At 37.1% G+C, this 18,057-nt stretch overlaps 2 protein-coding genes across 4 annotated transcripts; one reads left to right on the top strand and one right to left on the bottom strand.

Annotated features, from left to right (window-relative positions):
- Positions 1-66: 66 nt before the first annotated feature.
- zgc:92594 (uncharacterized protein LOC436996 homolog) lies at positions 67-11,200 on the bottom strand. 3 transcript variants are annotated; one of them, XM_051900566.1, is made up of 8 exons: positions 11,045-11,200; positions 10,114-10,165; positions 8,226-8,884; positions 4,609-4,704; positions 4,150-4,383; positions 2,322-2,344; positions 2,025-2,218; positions 67-879 (listed from the first exon to the last, which is right to left on the bottom strand). In XM_051900566.1, the coding sequence occupies exons 3-8, from the start codon at positions 8,847-8,849 to the stop codon at positions 677-679; spliced, it is 1,374 nt and encodes a 457-aa protein (XP_051756526.1). In that variant the 5' UTR covers positions 8,850-8,884; positions 10,114-10,165; positions 11,045-11,200; the 3' UTR covers positions 67-676. The 3 variants fall into 3 exon arrangements, with proteins under 3 accessions (XP_051756526.1, XP_051756524.1, XP_051756525.1); XM_051900564.1 differs by lacking the exon at positions 10,114-10,165; XM_051900565.1 differs by lacking the exon at positions 10,114-10,165 and having other exon boundaries at positions 2,073-2,218.
- Positions 11,201-11,282: 82 nt separating this feature from the next.
- On the top strand, positions 11,283-15,879 carry LOC127516237 (zinc finger protein 184-like). The gene is made up of 3 exons (XM_051900656.1): positions 11,283-11,557; positions 12,368-12,411; positions 14,600-15,879. The coding sequence occupies exons 1-3, from the start codon at positions 11,374-11,376 to the stop codon at positions 15,719-15,721; spliced, it is 1,350 nt and encodes a 449-aa protein (XP_051756616.1). The 5' UTR covers positions 11,283-11,373; the 3' UTR covers positions 15,722-15,879.
- The last annotated feature ends 2,178 nt before the right edge of the window (positions 15,880-18,057 follow it).

Here is an 18,057-nt window from a genome sequence, read left to right as displayed (position 1 = left end):
TCATGTCAAGATCAAGTGTCTACGAACTGTTAACTGGTAGTTTACTACAAAACAAAATAACTAAAGTTTGTTCAGTGTTTTAGCCACAAAACAGTTTATTTTTAAGAAACTATATTTTATTATACATTTTTTTTCCCAACACATCACCTCTTCTTACAAAATTACTGGAAAATAGGTGCAAAATTAAGCCCATCGCAAATTGACATCATGTTAACATGCATTACCCTGAGCTTTGAAACATACCAGACTGGAATCTAGTTTTCCCCCCTCAGACAAATAAATACTGTCATAAACATAATATCAACATCACCGAAAGTAGTTTTCATTCACAGAGTAAGTATGTCAGGTTCAACACACAACCCATTTTCATAAATATATAAACCTCACCTTGTCACTTCCTGTTGATAATATTGTGTAATTGAAATATCTCTTGAAAAAACGTGTATTTGGTTTGAATAACAGCAAAAAAAATTTCACCAAAACATCGTATTACAGGAACGAATACTGACTCTCATTACATGTGTGCACACACTCATCAAATGCCAGTCCACTGCATTATAAATTTTATATGCAAGATCAAGCGAAATGGTGGCTCATTTGCCACACCGAATCACCCTCATATGAAGACTTTGGTTCTGGGAACTCAAGTGCAGATTATCTTTATCCAGCCCTTCTTCTAGTCCTCTTCATCATCATCTTCCTCCTCTGGGGTATATTCTTCATCTTCAGACTCAGTGAGGTGCTGCTCCTCTTCCTCCTCACTCCTCATCTCCTCCTCACCCTCTGCGTCACTTTCATTTTCATCATCATCGTCATCATCAAAACTTTCTTCATCATCATCATCCACCTCCTCCTCACCATCTCCCCCTTCAAATTCACCTTCAAAAAAAATAAAATAAATAAATATTATATACAAAGAACAATATAAAGAACAAGACATTCATAAGGCTCAAGACTGGATGTTTTCACCTGGGGGAAAAAAAAAAAAAAAAAAAAAAAAAAAAAACCTGTTGTACCTCATTAGGACGATACTATTATGTTTTTTATTCATATTTTGAATTAGGTTTTTTTTTATATATTTTAGTAATTTTGTTGTAATTGTATTTGTCATTTTTATTAGTATTTTTTAAACATGCCTATATAGTTTTTCTTCAGGTTATTTCAGGGTTCGTACAGATACTGTAAAATGAAATTCAAGGACTTTTTTTGGTTTTAAAGGTTTTCTGCATTAACATATTCCCGCTAATTTCCCTATTTTTAAAATTACTATAATTTTCAGCTATAGCATGTGTATTTTCCTAAGTTATGAATGATAATAATAATAATAATAATAATAATAATAAACATAAACATAAACATGAGCTTTACTCTGTTCAAACTTAAATTGTCACTGTTCCATTACATCATTGTTGGAAAACACTCTTCAGTCAATTAGAATAATTTCTGTTAGTTGATTGTATATTTCTAGTTAAAGTTGTTGAGTTATAAAGCAATATCTCAAATAGGGTTTTTTCCTTTGTATTTTATATAATGACCACTAGAAGGTGCTCTAGGCACATGTTTTCCTTGATTGGTTTTCATGTTCAATTGAAAACTAAAGTAAGAGTGACGGACGTTCGTTGCGTCTTACGGAGTTCCATGTCTTTATTAAAATCAACACATTAATGATTAATCTCTCATCCACCCTCAATTAATTGGAATGTTATTTTTGTATAACTTGTCCCGCCCGACCCGCGGATTATCCGCAGAATACGCGGATATAACGGTTCGAGAATGCACACCGTGTCGGTGGAAAAAGGGCATCTCTGAGCATGTGACTGCCTGTCTGAGTTTTGTCGACAGCCGGAGGCGGCCTCGTAATTCTCTATGCAGGACAAGCCATAGCTTATTGCATCGTTGTCAAAGAGTAATTAGCTGGTGAAGTGGACTTACTTATTGCTAAGTTAACTAAAGTTATCATGAGCAATGTTTAAAACAGATGTCTCAACATTGGATTGAAAAATGCCCCTGTATTTAACACATACCACTTGAGACGGACGTTAATAGCAGCTGTAAGCAGGTCTTAGACTCACAGAGTGTGCTGATGAGTGTGCTGGCGTGCTGACGCAATTCAGCAATGAACTCCCCCATCTTCCCTTCCATAGTTTCGTACAACGGCTCAGTGTCGACTGTGGGCTCGTCAGGGAAAAACAGAGGTTTTCTTAACTGTCTCTGGTACCTGAGACACACAGTTTAAAAATATATATATTACCATGTGGACAAAAAGTATCCCCCTCACTGCAAATGTGTGAAAGCACCTCTGAATTAAAAGTTTGTCTTACCTTTTCATAGATGAATTGTAATCCTGAAAGAAATCCAAAGAGAAACACTAAAATGAGGATTTTCTCTTTTTTCAAATGTAGGTTGTGTTCAAACTGCCAAACGAGGAACGCTTAGCTCTCATGAGTAACTTAAACAGTTTTTTTTTTTTTTTTTTTCCTTCTTAACATTCTACTGTGCAAATTGGAGTCCTGCACTTGCGCTGCTAATGTTTGATAAAACAGGTGGAAAATTATTACCTCGTCATTTACAGTCAGTTGCAGGATTTAATAGTCATTGCCAGACTGAGTCAAATAGCCAATGATATTATGGATACTGCTTTGAAACGCATATATGCGTTTATGCTTTAAGTTGAGCTTTGTAACCAATCACCAACTTTTGAGCGCATGAATGCAATGGCCAATCAGAGGTGTTTTCAGTGCTTGTTCACTAACTGCACACTTGCAAATTGTCTCATAACCAACAAAGAGTAGGCACATCGTAAATAAGATACTCATGGTACAGTGTAGTCAGGTTATGCTATAACAGGTTTTTCGCAAGAGTGTAGAAGGTGTTCATGGATCAGGTTGCGGTCTTTATGTCAAATGGTTTGGGTATAGAATTAAATTAGTGCTGCTATCAGATAACCCGACAGTTGTTCTGTTAAATATTGTGGGTGCAGGTTTACCAAACAGGACTCTGGTGCAGATGATACAAATAATGTACCATATTTGGAAACGCTTATGAAACACAGAGAGCATGTAATCATTGTAATCAGAACAAAATATTTCAGTGTTTTCTGTAGATCCATTTGCATTTTTTTTTTTTTTTTTTTCACATCACATTCAACTATTATTGTTGTATCAACCTTTTCAGATAAACCCACCCCTAAATGTTATGTGAAAACAAAATTCTTGGCCAAGAATTTTGGTCAAATAAGCCAAAATAAGTGGCTAAGTGGATCAGACTTTATGCAGATCACAAACTTGTACAACCACTGGATTCATCTTTCTTTAAAGGGCCGTTTACACGATACCACTTTTAACTAAAAACAGAAAACTTATGCGTTTTGACCATTCATATTTGCACAACAACAGCGTTTTGGGGGCCTGAAAACGGGTTTCAAATTGCAAATTATTAAAAACGATACCGTTGTTGTCTGTGTAAACTACAAATGAATTTGTGATGTCATGCGTATGTGCATTACATGTTCAGTCTATAGGTGCGTAGTTTCTCTTTACAAAGTGACCTTGCCAACTTGCTTGGCTTGCATTATACAGCGTTTTTAATCGTTTTCGCAGATCCATGTGAATGGGGATCATTTTGACAAAGCTGTCGTCTGTTTGGAACAAATGCAAAGGAAAAACTTTTCTGTTTTTAGCAAATCATTGACGTGTAAACATACCCTTGACGGAGCATTTTAAGTTGTTTCCGCTGTTATAAGAAGACAAAATCATTTCACATTGTGCCGATTTGTATTTTTTAAGTCTCACTACTACAGTCCACTGATGAAATAGGCGTGTTCTGGAAATGGGAGCCTCAGGAGCCACTTCACACGCCATCTCCTTGTGGAAAGGTGAAGTAGGCTCAGATTTAGATGGCATTTTTTCTCCTTTTTGCTCATCCTTCTGTGATTTCTTGAAAAAGCGTAATATTGAACTTTATGCATCCGCCATCATCACCGCATCTTAATGATCTCTCATACGCATGAAAATGACAGTGTAGGCTACGCAATTGAACCAATACTTTTAAAAACAGCCAATTGCATTATACCTCACATGATAGACCATTACACCCCTACAGATAATTTTTCAAGAATTTTAATTCAGTGTATTTGTATGCAAAATATACCTTAATGAACTGGAAAGCGTCACTCTCGTGTAGAAGCCTCTCAAAGCCTGAGTGAACCTCTTGTAGACGAGTTTGATCTTGTGCTATTCGACTAAGGTTCTGCTGGATTCCAGAACACTGCTCACTATCATAGGTGCTGACACATTCACGCAGCGAAGATAAAAAAGCATCCAGATGTACAATAGAAGTCTCTCGGAAAGCATCTAGGTGTTGGTCTGTGTCATCCCGGTAGGCCTAGAACAGAACAAATATTTCAAACAACATTTTTACATTTTAGAAAATGTGAAGGGTGCTTGCATAGTCATGTTTAACTTAACAATGTTCAGCAAAAGCCAAGAGAATAAATAAATATTAATAAATTCTTTAAGACTAAAAACAAAATTAAATGGGATGTGAAGCAAAGACATTGTGATTAAACTATAAATTGCAATTATTTACTAATGACAGAACTAACTTCACCTTGTTATGCCGTTCAATCTCTTTTTGTTCTAGTCGATTTTTTTCTGCCTTTAGGATCTTTCTGTTCGTCTTGTGCAGCTGAATGTCAAGATAAACCTAGAGAAGACAACAGTGAGCAGAGAAAGAGAACAAGACAGAATTTACTGACATGTGAATGATTCTGATTCAAGTAAACATGCATTACTGAATCTAGTGGATACCACATTGTGTTCCAGTTGTGATAAAATAGTGGTTTCCAACCTCGTTCCTGAAGGTCCACCAACACTTCAATTTAGTATCGTTGCATCCAAAATCACACCAAATAGTGTACAACCTTACTTTGTACATTTTGTATACTGCATTTCATACACTACAGTGGTAGTCAACCCTGCTCCTGCAAACTAATTATATGTATTAACGGTTGCTCTCTGTCATGGACAATATTAGCCTTTATAGGGTGCTTCTCAAAAGGAATTCTGTATCCTACGAAGGCTGCATTTCTGAATGCAGAAGGCCATCTTTGAAGGAAGGAAGGATCCTTGAAAGGCAGCCGTTGTTTCACATCCTTTGTTCAGCTGAATTTGAAGGATGCATGGCATGAATTTTTTGTGACCTTCCAGTGCTTCCCACAGGTTTGAAATATACTTGCGGTGGTAGCCGGGTGAAAAATCCTCCTATTACCCACGGCACAAAAATGGTCTACTACATGTGGCAAACAAATAATGTGTGATTTTTAACAGCATTTAAATGGTTCTCCTTTTCCCATGTTCTCCTTGCTGTCATATAGTGTCTCTCTCAGTGAATGGGACACATATTTTACTAGTAAAATTTATATAATGAATAATATACGTGTCAAATAATGTTCTTAGTCTTTTCTTCCTGTGGGGGAGACTACAGTAATTTACTATGAATTAAACGGAAATCAAATTAAATACAATTTATTGTGTAATCAAAATACCAATAATGCCCAAAAGAAAAAGAAAAAAAAACAACTTAGCGTGTGACTTTTAATTATAAACAAACCCGAAATACACCAGGACTCTTATTTTGAAATGTCTGTACTATTGCAGGCTGATCCTTCAGATTCTTACAACCGTATAAAACATTTTATATAAAAGCCATAAAGTAGACATTGTAATAATTCATCAACTTGAGTTCATTAGCAATCGCTTGGCATAAATCTGCGCTTTTCATTGATTGAGAATCACTTTGAAGCAGCCTGAAGCGCTGTTGCGTGAGCATGTAGAACGCGCAACAGCGCCGCCTGGTGACTTTGCAAAATGCAGCGCCCGTGGGAATGTTAGCGGGAGTAAACAGTTCTGACGCACACATAACGAGCAGGTACGAAACAACTAGTTAATCGATCGCGGATGGTTTCATTATCTTGGGAGGATATAAAAGTATAAGAGGATAAAAATAATAAAAGCAAAAATTGTGTCTCCAAATATACTTGGGCGGCCCGCCCAAGTAAAGTCTATGTGTGGGAAGCACTGCCTTCAACCACCCACAATCCTTTGTACACATTCCAATTCACGATAATAAACTCACGGAAAATGAGTCAGTATTGAGCTTGTTTGAATTTATCATGAAATGCAAGACAAAAATAATGTTTTCGGACATGAATGTTATATATATTATCTTTTGTTTTGGTGTAAATTACTCACTTAAAGGATTAGTTCACTTTGAAATGAAAATTACCCCATAAGTCATCCTAGGTGTATATGACTTTCTTCTTTCAGACAAATACATTCGGAGTTATATTAAAAATCACCCTGATGCTCCTAAGCTTTATAATGGCAGTGCACAGAAACCACCTGTTTGAAACTCAGAAAAGTGCTTCCATCCATCATAAACGTATTCCACATGCCTCCGGGGGGTTAATAAAAGCCTTCTGAAGTGAAGCTATGCGTTTGTGTAAGAAAAATATCCATATTTAACACGTTATAAAGTAAAATAACTAGCTTCCACCAGACCGCCTTCCGTATTCAACTTAAGAAGAAAGTGTAACTCCGTTCGTAGTTCAGAACGCTTACGCTACGTCGTACGCCAACTTATGAAACAAGCGTAGCTGACGCGATGTCAGTTACGCTTTCTTCTTAAGTATGTTTATGATGGATGGTTGCACTTTTTAGAATTTCAAACAGGTGGTTTCCGTGAACTAATCCTTTAACACTAAACTGCCAATAATGTAAAGCACTGGGAGACTGCAGATGGCTATGATTCATTGGATTGCATTAATAGAAAGCCAGATTATATAAAGATTTGTAATACAAAGTATTTTTCCAACATTAAGTTTTATATGCATTTTTGTGCCATGACGGTGGGGGCAGGAACATGTGTTACATAGCCATGCGCACTTACTAGACCGTCTCATTCTAGTGTTTAATGCTAAGGAGGACTCGAGCCAACAAGCCTCTGAAGGACTGAACTAGAAAGGATGCAGCCTCGGTAGGATTTAGCCTTCTGTTTGAGAAGCACCCATAGTGTGCACGGCTTCGCGTCTAAAATCTACTGGAAATAGTAGACCAGCCAGGGACTTCTGGCATACTCTTTTCAACATATTATGCTTTGGGACACTCTACTTGTAATCTCACATACTATTTAGGATGGATAGTATAGACATTGGGACGCAGGGTATAATTCCCAGTCCGATGTACATAGCTCTGAATAGAATGTCACGTTGTCATCTCAAGCCTACGGTAATTACGACATGGCGTGAACGCAGCACTATTTTACACTGTGTAAAAACATACAATATGCTTCAAATTGTTATTCATAGGTGTAAATATGCTTTAATGACAAGACAAGGCAATGTAGCTGTTGTGGGGAAAAAAAAAAACCTAAAGAATACCAGTCACACCAGCAATCGTTCTTCCCTTCCACCATGTTTAAAGGTTTATGGCATGCCCAATTTTGGTATCAAAATTATATCTTCCCGATAGTAAATACAACTTGAAAGCGTTCATCTCCAATTTCCAACTACGAAATTCATATTTAAGGTAATTACAATAGCATGCTCAGCCGAGCCTCATTATTGGTTTCACCTGGTCTTAATGTGTTTTAAATGTGTCTCCTGTGAAAATACAACTGAAAGAGTGAAGCCATTATGCTGCTTATGAGCGAGGGAGGGTGAAAGGAAGTGAATGGAAAGGATACCAATAATGAAAAGGATACAAATAGTAAGAGCGAATTTAATCATAAACCATGTGTTTTGGCCCAACATAATGGAGATGGAATATATTGTTTTGGTGCGCTCTCTTAAAACATGTCCCATATAACGCATAAGGGCTAGGTCACTGGGGGATGCAAGTAGTATTAACTGCCTTGTGTGGCTGTTAGAATGCATTTGACCACATGAGCGCCTACACTATGAAAGCAATCTGATTAAATGCGTATTTGACTAGTTCTGCAAGTGGTTGAAAGTGGACAAGCTCAAAACAATTTAGACTCCTTTTAAACCTGTATTTAACATTGTCCACTTGTGATCGGATCAACAAAAATAATACCAGGTGAAAACGGCCTTTGATTAAGGATGGAATTGACCTAAGTTGCCAATCCTTGGAATACTGATACCAAATATCATTTTCTGTGTGAACTGATGTAAGAAGAGTGAATGGGCCTTGAAAGGTCAGACCTACCTTAAAATCTTTCATGGTGTTCTTCAGCGTTTTGATGCAATGTCCATTGTGCGTTCCCTCTATGGTGCAAGCATTACAGAGGAACAACCGCTCATCCATGCAGTAGTACCGGAACATCTCATCATGTTCCAAACACTTCCTCTTCCTCATGTCATTGAGTGGTTCCACCAGCGGGTGCTCTCGGAAAGCCGGGAGCTCCAAATGAGGCTGAACATGCTTTGGGCACATGGACACTTCACACTTCAGGCAGGTTTTAACTGCCATGGGACCTTTCCCATCTTCACTGCTATCCCCTGGACAGTAATCACAGCGTACCTCAGCAGGTCTGGGAGATGGGTTGCTCCGGCTCTGGGCAGCGCGCTCTGATTGGCCACGACGGCGGAAACCATCAGCAATGTTGGCCAGCTTGAAGTTCTTCTGCCAGTTGGCTGAGCTGCGGTGACTTTGTCGGCACTCTGGACATCGCAAACGGCCGTGATCTGAGCGGCTCCTGAGTCTCCGTAGGCATGGCAGACAGAAGTTATGACCACAGGGCAGCAGGTGGGGATCGCGGTAAAGCTCCAGACACACTGGACACGTCAGCTCTTCCTCTAAAATGCTGCTGTCTCCAGCAGATGTCGCCATAACTAGATCTGTGAGAAGGACTGTGGGGAGCTGGACTGCAAAATATAGAAGTCTAAAGTTACACTTTGATACCTATTTTTGCCAAATTTGGATTGTTGATACATAGGTTTATAAAAGAGTAGTTTACTCAAAAATGACATCATGTTATTCTAAATCCACATCGTGTTATGTTTTTAAACTCTTTTCATATGAATATAATTGTCTTTCTGACAATGCAAGAGGCTGTGATAGCATAGAAATAACCAAATAAATAGCAAGAAATCAGTTATGAAAATAGATTAACAAATCCACATTTAACGTGGCAATATAAAGCTGTGATACTTAAATAAATAAATAAATAAAAATCAAATCACACAAGCACTAATAGTTCATGTAGACAATACAATTGCCATTAGGCTAATAGTGATTTTTTTTTTGTTTCTGCACTATGAAAAATCGACAGGATTTTTCACGAGATAGTTCTATTTGGAAAAAAAGAAAAGAAAAAAGAATCAGTATTCATTAAGTTGATTTAAAAATAAAAATAATAATTAAAAAGAAAAGCTGGACAACTGACACAAAAGCAGGGGAGGCTGTGACTAACTGAAATTATGATAATTGTGATTGATATCTATTTATTTTGATGAGTACTGATGGATTCAAGAATCATCCAATTATTAGCATCTCAGTGGACCCTCCTCAATTATAAGGGATTAATTTTCTGTCATACAAACAATACTCTACACTATAGTGGTGAATAAAAACAATACATAAACAATTAAATATGGATCAGAGAGTATAAAAAAAAAAAAAAAAAAAAAAAAAAAACACAATCAACTGTGTTACATGTAAGCCAATTAAATCACAGGTTTTCTGAAAAACTCTCATGAGTTAGTAGGAGGTGGTGGTACACACACACACACACACACACACAGCCCCTGCTGCACATGTCTAGTTCACTATCCTTATAGGGACTCTCCATAAACGTAATGGTTTTTGGTTATTATTTTATGGTTTTTCAAACCGTATATTCTATCCCCTAACCCTACCCCTACACCTACCCATCACAGAAAACTTTCGCCATTTTTAAATAAAAAACAAACAAACAAAACATCATTTAGTATGTTTATTAATCCATTTCCTCCATGGGGCCTGCTGGCTGGTCCCCAAAATGTAGGTGATCTCAGGTTTTACTATCCTTGTGGTGACCATTTGGACCAATGTAATATAAACCTGTACACGAATACACACACACACACACACACACGAATTAAACACAGCTTACCCTAGGTGAATAGCCGCAGCAAGTAGTCAGCAGAATAATCCCTTGTCTTCCGCTGCAGAAAAATCAAAAGTGAAAGTACAAGGGTGACGTGATCAGGGCTGCTGACTCAGCAAAACATTATTTCAATGGAATAAGCTGTTTGATGAAGTTTAGCGGCCTGCTCGTCGGTACGCTGGGTCTACATTATTAGACATATTTTAATTCTGTTTCTCAGCTTTACTATCCAGGTGTAATATGATCCTGTCCTCTACTAAAGCGGGACACAAACGAAGTGGTCACGTAGTATGTGTTAATTTTCTCAGCGCTGCTGAATCTTTACCAATCACTACTGCAAACAATTTCATAAAAATGCTCAGGTGGATTCATATTTGCATCTCAGTCTGGACTTAAAATATTAACCATAATACCCAATAACAAACAAAAACAGAATAAACTAAACTTAAAAAAAAAAAAAAAAAAAACTATTTTACAGCTTATATTCAAATGGGAAATAACCCAATGACATAAAGCTCTCACAAACCTGGAAAACCTGACATGTGCAGTGCACAATAAAGATCACACCACAAGCACTTTGTGTACTCTTTCATTCAGTCACAATACACACTATTATGTTGGTTCCCCCGTGTTCTAGTCACTTACTGAACATGCTTTGGTATAACAAACACGTCTTAGTAAAATAGATAGATAGATAGATAGATAGATAGATAGATAGATAGATAGATAGATAGATAGATAGATAGATAGATAGATAGATAGATAGATAGATAGATAGATAGATAGATGTCAAACGGAAACTAGCACTGACTGAAAGCTGAAAGAATCTGCACAGACTGGCTTTGATCCACTTGCTGCGTGAGTTACTTAACCTACTAAAAATAAACACGAATGATACAAGTGTACAAACAATTTTGCGAATCTTCTATAACCGTACCTAATGTCTTTGTTGTGTAAAGCGACCAGTGTTCGGCAACTGTTGATAATTCGTGATATTTCCTCGTTTTGTTAATAAGAGCCACATTCATTCCCTGGTCCGCCCACTCCCTTCTATTTCCGCAAACGGGATTTTAAACAACTATCAGTGACTACATTGCAGCGCTGACTAATTATGTTAACCAATAAGGAGACTTGTTTTGTACCACGTGACCGTACGTATCAGGAAAGTGCGTCACACGCCAACATCGTGACGCAGAACGCAGTTTCAAACGTACGTTTAAGGGTTTGGCGTAGTCTCGCGGCTTTTTTCGTTTAGTGTCAAATTATATGCACGTTTTATCAAGGTGTTGTAGTGTTTTAAGTCTGTTGGTGGATATGGCAGATGGCAGAGCCTTGGACGTTTTTCAAGAGCGTGTGAAATCTTTGTTCGGATCGTTGCTTGATGTCCTGCTGGTTGAAATTACAGAAGCGTATAGAGAGAGTTTCGCAGACAGCATGTGCATAAACCACTGTAAGTGTCTTATCCTGACAAAAAACAAACACAAAACTTTTCAATGGTGGTCTATTTATTTGTTGTGAATATATTTAATTGTAGTTATTAATAATTTTAGTATTTATTGTATTTTGGTGGGAACTGTGGTTAAACTGATACATGCTCTCAGTAAAAAATAAATACATAAATAAACGGTGTTAAAATCCCCAACAGTAACACAATAAAAAGGGCATTGCCTAAAAGGGATAGTTCACCCAAAAATAAAATTATTTCTCTGTATGGACCAAAATACTGAATTCAGAAAAGCATACTAATACTATTTCTGCCATATCACTTTTTTTTTTGGTCAGTGTTTTGTGATTCATTATGAAAATCATACTAAAATATTCCATAAAACTGTAAACCATCACTAATTACGAATGACACCTTTCTTTATATAAACAGTAATAAGCATTTAGAGAATTTGGGTACAAACAAAGGCAAATGAGAGTAAAATGAGGTGTCATTATTCTCCGCACTCATCAAGAACAGAAGCGAACATGGAAAAAGTCATCACAAATTGTGTATTAAAGGCAGGTGAAGTCGATGTACTGTTTTTTTTTTAATTTCTTTTGTGTTTTGAAAAGAAAGAAGGTCATACTGCTCACCATAGTGAGTGAATAATGGAAACTTTCATTTTGGGGTGAACTATTGCTTTAAATAAGATTGATCTTAACTGAAATCTGAGTGAATTCAAGGGCTTTAATAAAATAAAAAAATAAACATATAAATGAAATTTCATATAATTTATACATTTTGTGCAGTTGGTCATAAATTCTTGTTTTGCAGGTAAACAATGTGCCAGTAATCGGCTTGAGAAGAATGACAATAAGGTAAATTTTTGTGATCTACTTTACAGGCTATTTTAATATCCTGTCCTGTTCTGATGCTCTGTTTATATGTTTTGTAATAGTTGTTTATTAGTTCCTTGTTTGTCCTGTGCAGTTAAACTGCCCACTTTTCTTCAGGAAAATCCTCCAGGTCCTTCACAATTTTTTGTGTTTTTCAGCATCTTCAGCATATTTGGACCCTTTCCAGTAGGGCTGTCACTAATGATTATTTTGAGTAATTGGTCAGTTATTTTGGCAATTAATTGAGTAATCAAATATGTTTTGTGGCAATAAAAATAGATCAATAAAGTGAACAATAGCAGGTGTGTTGGAGCAGGGTTGGACACCCCTGACTTAAAGGTTTAGTTCACCTAAAAATTAAAATTCTGTCATCATTTACTCACCTTCATGTTGTTCCAAACCCGTAAGACTTTTGATCCTCTTTGGAATGAAATCTGAGATATTTTTGTCCTTCCATTGACAGTAGGGCTCTGCCTGACTAAAGATTTTTCTAGTCGACTAATAGTCGTTTATTTAAGCAAATGTGTGACTAAAAGCATATTTATATTAATTTAATTACTTATGTATATACTGGGTGGAATACTAAACCATAATGAGCCTTAAATATATAGGCGTAATATATAGCGTATTCCGCACTCAAATGCACGTATAAAGTTTGCCACAAAGCACAAACAAAAGTAATGGTTATGAATGTGTTGGGGAAAAAAAACGCAAGGAGACATTTTAATTATTTATTAAAGAGTTAGTTCACCCCAAAAAGAAAATTGTCATTAATTAATCACACTCACGTTGTTCCAAACCCGTAATACTTTCATTCATCTTCTGAACACAAGTGAAGATCTTTTTGATGAAATCTGAGAGGTTCCTGTCCCTCCATAGACAGCTACATAACTGACACTTTTACGCTTCAGATAGAAGAAATCATAAAACTAATCTATATGAGTTGAGTGGTTTAGTCCAAATTTTCTGAAGAGACTCAATTGCTTTATATGATGAACAGATTTAATTTAGGCTTTTATTCACATATAAACATTGATCAGCGAACATAATCAGAAGCACAACCGAACCTGCTTGACGCGCGAGAACAAACCTCTTCCAGAAGCTCAAAGTGCTGCGCAAATGAGAATGAACCTCATTGGTTACTCAGCATGAAAAAAGCAGAAAATTTGGACTAAACCACTCATTTCATATGGATTAGTTCAAAGCGTCAAAGTTCTAGTTGCAAAGGCAGTTTATGGAGGGACAGAAATCTCTCAGATTTCATCACAAAGATCTTCATTTGTGTTCTGAAGATGAACGAAAGTCTTACGGGTTTGGAACAACATAAGGGTGAGTAATTAATGACAGAATTTTCATTTTGAGGTGAACTAACCCTTTAACATATCGTGCAGCCTTAGAAAATTGTCTAATAATGCAGTTCATGGATTCTCTTCCATAGAATGCACCACTTCCTGTATTTTGCTGGGTAATCAACATGGGTAAATTGTAATCAAGGATTTATTTATTTATTTTTTAAATTGAGTACTCAAATTTAAAGGATTAGTTCACTTCAGAATTAAAATTTCTTGGTAATTTACTCACTCCAGTGTCATCCAAGAAGTTTATATCTTTCTTTCTTCAGTCGAAAAGAAATTAAGGTTTTTGAGGAAAGCATTCCAGGATTTTTCTCCATATAGTGGACTTCACTGGGGTACAACGGGTTGAAAATCCAAATTGCAGTTTCAATGCAGCTTCTACACGATCCCAGCTGAGGAAAAAGGGTCTTGTCTAGCAAAACGATCAGTCATTTTGTAAAAAAAAAAAAAAAATATATATATATATATATATATATATATATATATATACTTTTTAACCACAAATGCTCGTCTTGCACTGCTCTGCAATGCGCCATGCATTATGTAATCACGTTGGAAAGGCCACGTGTGACGTAGGCGTTCAAATGATCGATTGGTTTGCTAGAGAAGACCCTTATTCCTCGGTAGAGCCCTCTGAAGCTGCACTGAAGCTGCAATTTGGACCTTCAACCCGTTGTACCCCAGTGAAGTCCACTATATGGGGGGGACCATTTTTGGTTCCTCAAAGAACCTTTCATTAATCAGAAAGATTTCTCAGAAAGAAATCTCAGAAAGATTTTCTTCCATTTTTAAGTCGTTTGTCTTTTGTCCTATAGTCTCAGCAGGACAATGAAGTCAGAGTGGAATCCGAGGAGTCCCAGCCATTAATGAGCTTTCAATGCAGTGACACAGTCACTCCATTGCAGTTGACGCACAAGGAATCTGAACAGCCAGAAGCAGCACCAAGCCAGTCAAACACCCTGAAAAATGTCAATCCATATCCAGTGCAGGTGTCATCTCCTAAATTAACAACACTGTTAAAACAGAATGACATACAGTTAGCCATTGTAGAAGATAAGATGATACAAACTATGGTATCCATACATGACTATGAAATGCAGACATTTCCAGAGATTCCCAACATACCCGTCGGAAAGCCTGAAGAAGGGCCGCCAACTGTTGATCATCAGCCAGAAACATTGGGTATGACTGAACCAGAGCCCGAACATGTCATTAAACGAGAAAATGAAGATGTCGCTGTGACCACTGAAGAAGCAAAACTAGAAATTGGATGTCGAGAGAAGACGTGCCAGACCTCAGGTGAAAATACTCAAGCTCAGCTGAAGCCTGAAGATGGTGAGCTACATGAACCACTAGAGTCAGTAGATTCATGTCTTCACTGGAATCAGTCTTCCTTTGGGGTTTATTTTGGCACTGAACAAATACCTCAGAGCCATCTTGTAAACATGGAGTCACAGGAAAGGCTTGAACCTTCGCAGAAGCTGGACAACTGTCGACTGTCCAATTGCTCTTTGATGCCTCAACTCAGGGGATGTTTAAGACCTTGCTTTGTACAACTCGAGAGGGCTAAAATACTGCAAAGACCCATCAGCCAGTCTACACGACTGCATTTTTGCAGCATCTGTAACAAAATCTTTATCTACAAGAGAACCCTACGGAGGCACAAACGCATCCACACTGGCGAGAGACCCCACGGCTGCTCACTCTGCTCTAAGACCTTCATCCTACGCAAAACCCTCCGTCAGCACAAGAAACTACATTTCAAGAGACCGTACAGCTGCACTCAGTGTGGCAAGAGGTTCAAACACTGGAGAAAGCTACGCATCCATTGGCGTTCTCATGCCGGAGAGGGTCCGTTCGTGTGTAGCCTCTGTGGGAAATGCTGCAAGACTCTAAAGAGCCTTGACCGGCACCTGGCTTATGTTGACCACAACTGACTAATCGAGAGAAGAATCAATTGTTTTAATAAAAACATGTAAGAATTTTGCCATAATACTCAGTGTATTATACTACACTGTACAGTTTTGTATTGTCACTTGTGTGAATATTGTAGTCAATCATAAGTGAAATAAATGGGTTAGATGTGTTCTTTATCGATTAATTGATTCATTTCAATGACAAGTAACAAAAACTTACATTCAGTAAAGAATATTGGTCTGTAAGGTTTTTTTTTTTTTTTTTTTTTATAATGTATTGGGGATTTTCCTGGCCAGTCCACAGAATACACTCTAAAAACAAATAATAAATATAACGCAACAGTTTGCATCAATCTTGAGTTATGACAACTTCTGATGAAATTGTTCAACCAACAAACTAAGAGGGAAATTAATTTTTAGCATCACTCAAAAATTAAGTTATTCCAATAGTTTCAACATAATTTACTCATAAATGGAATGGTGGCCCTGGAACCAATTAATCTTACCTATTTTAGGTTCAATTAACAGCTAACATAGCACATACTTTGTAACTTATTTGTAAATTTCATGAACAAAGATTATATTTATCACTGGAATTATCACAGTCAGTGGTAACAGCAACACATATTTTACCGGAATAAATTTCAATACTGTAAGTGTTAAGAAAAATAGTGCTTATTGTAGCATATCACATACAGAGCTCAAAATCAACTGAACGTTATCATTAAAAAAAGATTTTAGTTTCATCTCATCAACAAAAAAGACGTATAATATAATTTAAATCTAATTTAAGATCGTGTATAAATTTAATCCTAATAAGTTAACATAAAGAGGGGTTTAATAATTTATAGATGTGTTTACATCAAACATGCTTTTGATGTATTTTTAAAGTCCCTGTAAAGTCATTTTAAAGTATGTTCTGAGTTTGTCACACCGCAGAAAAATGTGTTATTAACCACCCAGCCAAATTTGAATGATTAAAAAAATCTGCAAGTAAATGAAATAAGTTATAAAAATCTCGAAAAAAAAATGAGCAGTATTCTCTGCTCTCAAACGCTGGGGGCGTGTCGGATGTCGGCGCTGAAACCACACCCACTCGCGAGAGCTGCAGTCTCAACTGACTTGTCTAATGAGTCAAACATACTGATGCATATAAAAAGAATCACGTTAGAGGGTTGAAAATTTAAGTAGAGTTATTGTGGACTACCTACTAATTATAACATAAGCACACAAGGCAACTTACACTCATTGGCGGGCACGTACTGCCTACTGTTGTCGAGTCGACAAATGACTGCGGATGAAGGCCGGGACGTGGAGAGACTCTGTCCGGCCCCATATCATCGGTTGTCGGTGGGACGATAGGAAGGCCGAGGCGGGAGATAGTCTGTTCAGCCCCATTCACCAAAAACAACGGATTATCAGTGAATCCCAGCTGTTTGATGAAAGTTTGTAAAGCTATCCGGTGTAGAACGATCACTTTAGAGACAAAATTAATCCACCCCTTCTTTATATCATCGTTTTAGGAAATTTAAATAAGGAGACCGAGCTTTAATTGTACATTATAACAACCATGTTATATGCATTTGCGTGACGAAGGCATTACTAGCTAAATGTGCAAAGGGCTGTATAACCAACGGTAATGAAACTCGAGATTGAGCGAGTGACCCGCTGTAGCGTTAGGGGCGGCGCCATGCTCAGTGCGTCATCGACAGTTACATAGTATTAGGGGCGGTACCATGCTCGGGGGCTTCAGTGCGTCATCGGACCCCCGTTTTAGCTCCGCCCAAAAAATCCTGAACAGAGAATTGGTGAAAAACTGTTTAACGCTCTAACTTAACAATTCAGCACTACATAATTCACAGTCTTTGTAATGTGTTTCAGCAATACATTTGTAACGTGTTTAGAAACAATTCTCAGAATTGACTTTACAGGGACTTTAATGTAATTGATCTCTAAAGTGGTCAAGGATTCCTGACATCCCTATATGCTTTCAATAGAGACGAACATTAGTGCTTTCCTTGACCTAAAAAAACGTGTAACTCATCAGATCAATCTGGCAATCAAAGTCAGAACTGTAAAATTCAACATTGAAAGTTAAGGTAGGAACTTAACTTGGATGGGCAAGACCAGGCCTGGGTTGCTTTTAATACAATTTTATTGTTACATATTTCAAGTACTTAAAATCATTAGACTAATAAAATTAACGTTAAAACATTTTTGCAGTATTAAACCCATTTGAGTTAAGTTGAACAAGAACAGCTGGTAAGATAAATTTTGAACAATACTGATCTAATGACCATGAGACATACTTTTTTTTATGTAATTACTCAGTTTGGACTTTTTTTTTTTTTTTTTTT

The sequence above is a fragment of the Ctenopharyngodon idella genome, chromosome 7, assembly GCF_019924925.1.
Source record: "Ctenopharyngodon idella isolate HZGC_01 chromosome 7, HZGC01, whole genome shotgun sequence".
Lineage (NCBI taxonomy): Eukaryota > Metazoa > Chordata > Actinopteri > Cypriniformes > Xenocyprididae > Ctenopharyngodon > Ctenopharyngodon idella.
This window is presented reverse-complemented; position numbering and strand designations above follow the sequence as displayed.